Source organism: Colossoma macropomum, unplaced genomic scaffold (assembly GCF_904425465.1).
Source record: "Colossoma macropomum unplaced genomic scaffold, Colossoma_macropomum, whole genome shotgun sequence".
Lineage (NCBI taxonomy): Eukaryota > Metazoa > Chordata > Actinopteri > Characiformes > Serrasalmidae > Colossoma > Colossoma macropomum.
Genome location: NW_023494799.1, coordinates 30325892 through 30334755, shown reverse-complemented (window position 1 = coordinate 30334755; position 8864 = coordinate 30325892). Strand labels below are relative to the sequence as shown.

Genomic DNA, 8864 nt, shown 5'->3' with positions numbered 1-8864 from the left:
ATGATCCACCACCCAAATAGTACCTGCTCTGTGGGGGTCCTGACACAAGGAAAAACAGGGAAAAAGGGGGCTAACACGGTATGCAGAGAAAGAGATGGGCTACTACTTAATGAAGTGGCTAGTTGGGGTTGTGTGTGTCTTCTGACTTGCAGTTTAACAATTACAGAGAAATTGTCTACGTTATGAAGAAGACAGTTGTACTGTGACACACACTTATGGGGGTGCTAATGTTTAAGTGCTAAAGTTTTTTTTAGTGTAACAAAGCTTATTGTTATTTATTATTATTATTATTATGCTGAGCAATACCAGCTAGAATGTGTTAATAAACTTATTATAACAATTTTTACTAACTAATACCCTGAAATTATGTTGATGTGCACCATATTTTATTTGTGTGGAAATACTTGAAGTTTAGTCTTAAAAGTTGTATTTCTTCTCGTGATCCAGGTAATCCCAAACACTTTCGCCGTTATTGAGGTCTGGACTCTGTGGTCAGTCCGTTGTTCTAAAAACACCAGCAGTTTGTTTGATTTGCAAATTTGCTTCTTTTTTCTATTTCCACATCCTTTCAGACCCATAGAGCTGAGTTGTCTTCTCACATTGGAAGGATGGACAGAAGCATCTGTGGATTTTTCAGATCTGAAGCAAGAGTGGAGCTTGATCTTCTCCTCAAAGATTGGTTATTTTTATACATGAATTATTTTTATTTATTTGCTTATTTTTTTTCTAAAGGTGGGTGTTTCTTTAGTTTTACCTGTTGTGTGGTATGTTAAACATGTTGATCTCTACCCTATTTATTAGGTAAAAAAAGAGCTGTTCCTGCACAGTAATGTTGTGTTTCTTGGCACTAACTTTGCTTTATCTGTCGACTTCAACCCACTAAGCACAACAGTCAACAACAAGCTTGTACTCAGTGTTTGGTAGGTTCACTCAGTGTTTACATTTAAAGTTTTCGAGGCAGTTTTCCTCTGAAAGGCAGAATTACTGCTGGATATCTCACATTGACAAATTACATCTATTTAAATACTTCAAATCAATAATGAAATGATTAAATTAGTTAATCTAGTGCCATTGAGTTGTGGTAGTGATGTCTTCTCATGATTCTTCCCGTGGATTGTGTGGGCTTTTTAGGGGGGGGGCACGGGACCCTTTCTGAGCCTTTGTTTTAAATTCCAAACACTTACTGGACTATTTAAGTAAGACAGAATGTCTTTTTAATTCCCAACATTTTTCCAAAGTCTGTGTTTATATGCACATTATTATGGGTGATAAATTAAAAAAAACTTTGCTTAAACATCAAATCTTTGAAAGGGTTCCTCCCACTTATTTGAATATATTTAAAAAGCACTGAACTACCATGAGGCCACGCTGTTGTGTTACTGCAGACGCCTCCTTACCACCCAGCATTGTTTAATCAGAGTTTAATCTCTCGTAATTGCAGATTTCCTTGAGGTAATAAAAATAATCCTGCTGAATGAGACCCCCTACCCCTAACTCTCTTGTACCCCATGTTGCTTCAAACTGCGAGGATAAATTCTTCTTACACCATTTAAAAAGACCAGCATTAATGTTATGGTCAATGTGGTTCAGGGAACATAGCGAAAAGCGACCTTTAAAGAAGCATCTTGATATTTTCTTTTTTGCCTCCAATCAATGGTTTGACCAGCTCTGCTTTGGGACCTGAAGGGAAATGCCCAGCTAATTATTCAACTGGCCACTCTGGTATGCTCTGGAGATTGACGTCATTTGTGTTACTGGAGTCACCTTAAAGGGAATCAACACGGCTCTGATTGTTGTTGATGACTGTACAAAGTGTGGATCTCCAACTTCAATGGACAACTGAAGACTTCTAACAAAGGATCAAGACCAAAGAAAGTGTCACTCTATTTTAAGCTGGAATCTGAGGCTCAGAGTATCACTATTTAGACAACTGAGCATTGGCTTTAACCTGGATTCAATCAACAGCCATTAAGATTCAAGCTCCTTCAGAGATTGAGCATATCTGACCACAATGGAGAACAGCAGCGCCTGCAGCGATGGACAGGAGCAGCTAGGACTTCGTTTTACCATCGACTACCTGTTGTACAACAAAGGTCACAAGACTGGACAAGAGGAATCGAAGGAGAGCGAATCGAAGACAGCAGTTCCTCAAACCACTCTTGATGGCCAAATTACTGAAGCTCAGAATGGAAGAGTGGCTGAGCAGGAGAATGAAGTGGACAGAGCAGATGAGCAAGAAGAACAGACTGCAAATGGAAAGACAGAGTTGCCCACCAAAACAGAGAGCCAAGAGCAAAAACCCACCGAGTCCTACATCGCCCTCATTTCCATGGCCATCCTGGCCTCCAAAGAGAGGAAGCTTCTGCTGTCTGATATCTACCAGTGGATCATGGATCATTATCCTTACTTCAAGAGCAAGGTACTTTAGAGATAGGAAAGCAAGCTTAGGGAGAGTTTGTCTTTAGAACCTAGAACTGGTGGTCAGTCCACTGGAAGGAATACGACACTCCTAAAAATGGAGGTTCCTAAATATTTCTTGGCTTGAACGTATGGTTCTAAGACCATTAAACATCTTACATTATATGAAGGTTCCTTGAATTTTAAGGTTCTTCACTCACATGTCTCAATTTAGATAACCATCCATTCTTTTATAGCATCACCCCAACTTCATTTTTAAAGAGGAATTCCAAAAATTCTTTATTATTACATGGTTGACATGTAAGCAAAGTCATTCAGAGTGGTTTGATGTGGAACTCTGTTTTCTATTAATGGCGATGAGGTACATGCAAGGTGTTCAAAGAAAAAAAAAATACCCCCCAAAAAACTATATTTTTTTTCGATTTTACTTATTTTATCATTATCAACTTTATACAACTCTAAACCCCAGAAGACACGTGTAGGTTCACTGATCATTTTGGGTAATAAATAAAATGCCTTTATTTGTTTTGCGGACAAGACCCTGTAATCTGAATTCTCTTCCCAACAGGACAAGAACTGGAGGAACAGCGTCAGGCACAACCTTTCCTTGAACGAGTGCTTTATCAAGGCTGGACGCAGCGACAACGGCAAGGGTCACTTCTGGGCCATTCACCCAGCCAACTTCCACGACTTCTCTAATAGCGACTACCACCGACGCCAGGCCAGAAGGAGAAACCGCAGAGTGACAGCACGACTCCCCTTCACCCTGCCCACCTCCTACCAGCCCTTCAGCAGCATGAAGGGGATGCCCTGCTGGTGCTGCCCGTATCCCCGGCCCCTTCCATGCTTCACAACCAGAGAGTACTGGAGCTGGACAGCACTCCAATCACGCCAGACACTCTCCCTCCACGGCCTGGTGTAGCTAAGGGAAATATACCTTTTCATTTATTTTTTGCACAAAGTAAATAGGTAAAAGAACTTCATGTAGGCTCAAAGTATTATTACAGTAAGTTTACTGTAGCCTGTATTATAATCGGCAGTGTCAATTTTCAGTGCGTGTATATAGCATGTTTTGGCTCGATTCAGTGCGTGTATATAGCATGTTTGAGCTCATTTAAAGTATCGATTAGATCACACCTGTGATAGAACTTTTTGAGAAACATACTGTTTTTTTGTTGTATGTAGTTTTGTGAAATGTAAGTAATTGCTATCGTCAAAAGACATTAAAAACGTATGATATGTGAATGTACTTCATAGAATATTCTAAATTTAAGATGTGTTTTTGTAATATGCAAACAAATAAATATGTTTCAGTCTCATGTATTTTGTTGCGTGCTTGCAGTGCTGAGGATGAATACATGTATTTCTTATGCTTCAGAGATTTCTAAAAGGCTTCATTATTGAGGCTTCATTACACTAATGGAATGAACTGCAAAGCCCAGCTCCTGGACTTCCCTCACAAAGTTAATTCCACTGTGAAATGAGAAAATTCACTAATGAGTCCCTTAAAGATTAAACAGAATCTCCTGTTCTTAAACAGATACTGTACTGATTTTATTAGATTAGCCTATAATTTCTTAAGGGGACGACTCATTTCCTACACTCAACCTGCCATGCATACAGAACTGTCAAATATATGGTCTTTAAAAAGATGCTTCTTCGAAGGGGTTCTTTAGTAAAGGCAATGGTTCTATATAGAACTCATGATTCATACTTAAATAGTTCTTTGCATAGTGAAAGTGTTCTTCAGATTGATGGAGAAGGTGTTGTATATGATTCTGTACAGCACCAAAAAGGGTTCTACCACTGTTACAATGTCAAGCTTGTTAGAATAGCAGAACCCTTTTGGTGCCATGTCGAACCATTTTCATAAAGGTTTTCTATAGTACCTTATATAACATTTAATCATTAAATGGTTCTATGTATAGTAACATATACAATAGTAGACATGAAATGGTTCAGTATATAATTTATGGTTCTAAATGGAAACATTCCATTTACTGAAGAACCCTTGAAGAACCATCTTTAAGAGTGTAGAGCACCTGCCTATATTTTTTCCTGTGTGTGTATTAACACACACTACCAGTCACAGGTTTGGACACACCTGAACTGAATATGCATTTTTCATAATCTTAAGGACGTTTTAATCAAAAGGCTCACGCTTAAATGCAAAATTTATAGAAAAGGAAATTTTACACGACATTATTAAAAAAAAGATGCTTCAATGGTAAAGTAAGGTAAATTTATTCTGTATAGAACTATGAACACTCAAAGAACCCTTTGCATGCTTAAAAGGTTCCTTGCATTGTGAAATCGTTCTTCAGGCTGATGAAGAATGTGCTGTAGATGGTATATAGCACCCAAAAGGGTTCTTCTATTGTTATGAAGAATTCTTTCATGATGCAAAGAACCCTTTAATCAAGCCTCCTGAGAGGAATTGAAGCTGTAATAAAGGTAAAAGGGGTAGACACTAAATAATTAAAAAAAGACTTTATATTTAGTTGTTGAGGCTTCTGTATCATTTTTTGTTAAATATGTTGGGTTTTTTTTTGTTTTGTTTTTCCTGGCTCTGAAAAATGAATGAAAAATGAAAAATATTCTTAAGGGCCATTTTTACTGGACATGAAATAAAGGAATTGTGGTCTCTGGCTTTTGCACAGTACTGTGTGTTTTAAAAAAAAAAAACATCAAATGGTTTTCAGCAAAAATAAGCTCACCGAAGGCATCTCTGGTGGCTGCCCATGAAGTTACTGGAGAGAATGATATAAATGTATAAAGCTGTATCAAAAAAAGAGGGGCTTTTTTATGAGGACACGTTGTATATTTATCGAGTGGTTAATGTGACACACTATCAGTGTGTGGTGCTGTGCAGGGGCATGGGATGCTGCAGGGTCCTTAGACGGCTTCCCCTCCAAACATGTTTGTTTGCTCTACCCTACCGCCTTCCTGGACCACCACCACTGCCACCGTCCACCCCCCTCCCGTTAGCTGCTGGTGTTCTCAGAACAGTGGACTGACCACCTCAGAGTCCAGACCTCAACATCACTGAATGTGTGGGGGGTTATTTGGATCATGAGTTGAAGAAAATGCATCCAACTCCTAAGACTGAACTTTGGAGGAGTGTAAAATGTCCCTGCAGATTTCTCTGAAAAACTGAAAGCAAGTTTACTGAAAAGAAAGAAAGTTGTAATAAAGACAAAGTGTGGACACTAAATACTGACAAATTTGATGTCACAATTAGTTGTTGAGGCTTCTGTGCAATTTTCAGCGAAATATATGACTTTTGTTTTTTTCTGATGCTGAAAAATGAATAATTTGTACTTATTGGTCATTTTGACTGGAAATAAAATAAATGATGGGTTTCTAAAACAAAATCTAAAAGAAGATGGTATGATGCCACATGTGTTGTTTTGTAATTTTGAGATCTTCACTATTATGCTAAACTGTAGAGAAAAAAGGACTTTTGACTGATCCAACAGTTTCTGTGGGAACAAAATGTTGTATCTCCATTTTTGTCGTTTTTTTTAATTTTTCACATGATTTTAAAATGACAGTTGCCCTTTACAGTGTGTCAAATTTTCATGATGAACAGACCAACAGAAATGGTCCAGAATGACAGTATAAAATCTTATTTTATTCACTTTAATTGACAGTTAAAGACATTTTTCCTTCTGTAAAATTATCTTTCTGGAAGTATGAGGTTTGGTTCCAACAGGGATGGTATGCAGTAGAATTAAAACCACAAATGAAGAGCTTTTGATGCCAGATGTGTTGATGTATGTGTGTGTGTTAAAAGTGAACATGCTGCTTATGATAGGACCCCCTCCAGGTGACGATTAATCAGTGGCACCACGTCGCCAAATCTCCAGGCTAAAAGTGGGCCGGCCAAAGCCGACTCTGCGATAAGCACCCCGCTAATTCCAGAAATCTCCAAGCAGTTTCGAGAAATAGGAAGCTTATCACACAAAGTAATCTGCTAAGCACTCCTTCGGAGAGGATCCACACTACTGCTGTTGAGCATTAGGTTTAAGACCAGGCCATGGTGCTGCTTCAGCAGCGCATTACCCTGAACAGAAATCCTATTACAGTGTGGCTTTTTGCCTTCGTTAAAGACTTTTACATGGCAACACTTCATTCTCATAAAGGTGACAACTAAAGGTGCCAGCAAGGGTTTGGAGCGATGGCATCAAGGTCCCCTTTCATTGGATTTTGTAAATGAGATGTGTGAATGTCAAGAACCTTCTTAAAGTTTAAAGGACCTATATAATGTAAAAGTTCCATATCAGTTAAAAGTGTTTCTAAGAACCATACATTAAACATCTACTACATATATATAGCCTAATTTAATATATAATTTATGTTTCTCAAATTTTCAGCTTTCCTCTCTTCAGCCTGACATCCAGCACTCAGTAGCTGCCAAATCAGCTTTCTCGTTATGTGAGTCAGAAAAATATGATGTGATTGGCTAAGATCGCTTTATTCTGTTTGTTCTGGTTTTGGTCATATTCAATAATGTTTCAGTTTGCAGTCGAAAACATTGCACTCAACAATTTCCGAGTCTACCCCAAGGCCAAGAACATTTTACCATCCAAATGAGATCGAGACTGAGAAGAGACCAAGACCGGACTCAAGCACTACACTACTGGTTTTGCAAAAGATCCATCACAACCTGCAAGATGATATACAGAGTGATTCAAAAAGATTCATCCGATTTCAAAACGCCATATTTTTACAATCGTGAGGCGCCTAGGAACCAATCCCATACCAATTGAAAGATGGGGTCATAGAGTTTCTGACTGTCACCGGAAGATGGCTCCCTTCAGTCTGCGTGGAGATGCGACCCCTGAGCAGAAAGCGCTCTCCACTTCAATAAGAGTGAATCTGTCATAACTGTGCAACGTGATTTTCGTGGGCAGTGAACCTCCAACAGCTCAGAGTGTTTGTTGTTGGTTCCACAACACTGGATGATCTTCATATTGAGCACTTGTAAAATTACATAATAAACTTTATGCTCACTTAAATAATTTACAATTTACTGCATTGTTCTGTAATGATTTGCAAGTGAAATAAATCATCTTCAAATTAGCTTTTTGAATCTTTTTGAATCAACGTCAATTCATAATTGATCATGGTAAAATCTTAAACAGGCAATGTAATGTAAACAATTAGGTTAGCATTAGTTACTAGTGGGTTGAGTGGCATGCCTTGAGAGCATCAACCTGTTCGAGACACAACAACAGGGAGAAAACAAACAATTTTCACTGTTATTTTTTCATTCATTGAAAGTCACTTTTGTATTTGGAGTGCAGGTGGGGGACATTGCACTGGGGCCTGTAAGATCCTAGTTACAGCATTGATTCTCTTACTAGTTTTCTCTCAGCTGTAGTGAAAACATGAGCCAAAGTCATGGGAAAAAACACCCAGCACTCGAGACACAATGTCCTTCAGCAACTACAATAGTAGTAACAATGCCAGCTAATTAAATTTCTTAATCAAATCTTCTGTTCGCTGCACTAATTTGCTTAATTCTCAGGAATTGTTCTTGGCATTAAATCCTCTTCAATTCACCAGCTTTAGGGCTTTAATTGTGCTGCATATGTTTGACCATGCTGTGATCTGCACACGTTTGCAAACACACACACATATCAGTGCCTATGTGTGTATGTGTGTGTCAGTGACTGCACATATTCCGTGTTCTTACGGAACTCCTGCTTTAAACCAACGAGTGCAGCCACACACTGGCAGAGGTGCAGATGTAATGAATATATTTGATTCTTTCACCCCTTATAGCTTATAAAATGATGTTAATTTTCTCATTTTAATCAGTAGGCCTCCCTCTACGGGTGGTGTGTGAGGTTTTGGGTTTTATCTGCTTAATCTAATAGGATCTGCGGACGGGGCCTGGGCGGATTAGAGCGGGGGGCCTGGGCCTGATTAGCGGAGAGTGAGGTAAGAAGACGATCAAAACTGTCTGTTCATGTTTTAGTGCTGTACAACATTCCAAAGCTGATTTCATCCAATGTCTTAAATTCTCTTCAAGCTCATTGATGCCTGTTGGTCATTTATTGTAGCACATCTGTAACATTCACACAGATTTCAAATGACTGATATTTTGAGCAGTGTAAAGCAGGCAATTGTTTAGTTTTTAACTCAAGCTTAAACATTTCATCCCCTTGGAATTATAAGGTTCTATCTGCATTCTGAGCAGTTTTGCTCAAAGATTTCACATTCCAAATACACACACACATCATCTAAACCACTTATCCTTCTGAGTCACGGTGGGGTGCTGGAGCCTATCCCAGCTATCACTGGGCGGAAGGCAGGATACACCCTGGACAGGTCACCAGTCCATCGCAGGGCAGACAGACAGACATACACATTCACACCTAGGGGCAATTTAGCATGTCCAATCGGCCTGACTGCATGTCTTTGGACTGTGGGAGGAA

At 38.9% G+C, this 8864-nt stretch overlaps 1 protein-coding gene across 1 annotated transcript; it reads left to right on the top strand.

The window, feature by feature from the left end:
- Nucleotides 1–2011: 2011 nt before the first annotated feature.
- Nucleotides 2012–3340, top strand: foxq2 (forkhead box Q2). The gene is made up of 2 exons (XM_036586102.1): nt 2012–2419; nt 2987–3340. Exons 1-2 carry the CDS (start codon nt 2012–2014, stop codon nt 3338–3340), a joined length of 762 nt encoding a protein of 253 aa, XP_036441995.1.
- The last annotated feature ends 5524 nt before the right edge of the window (nt 3341–8864 follow it).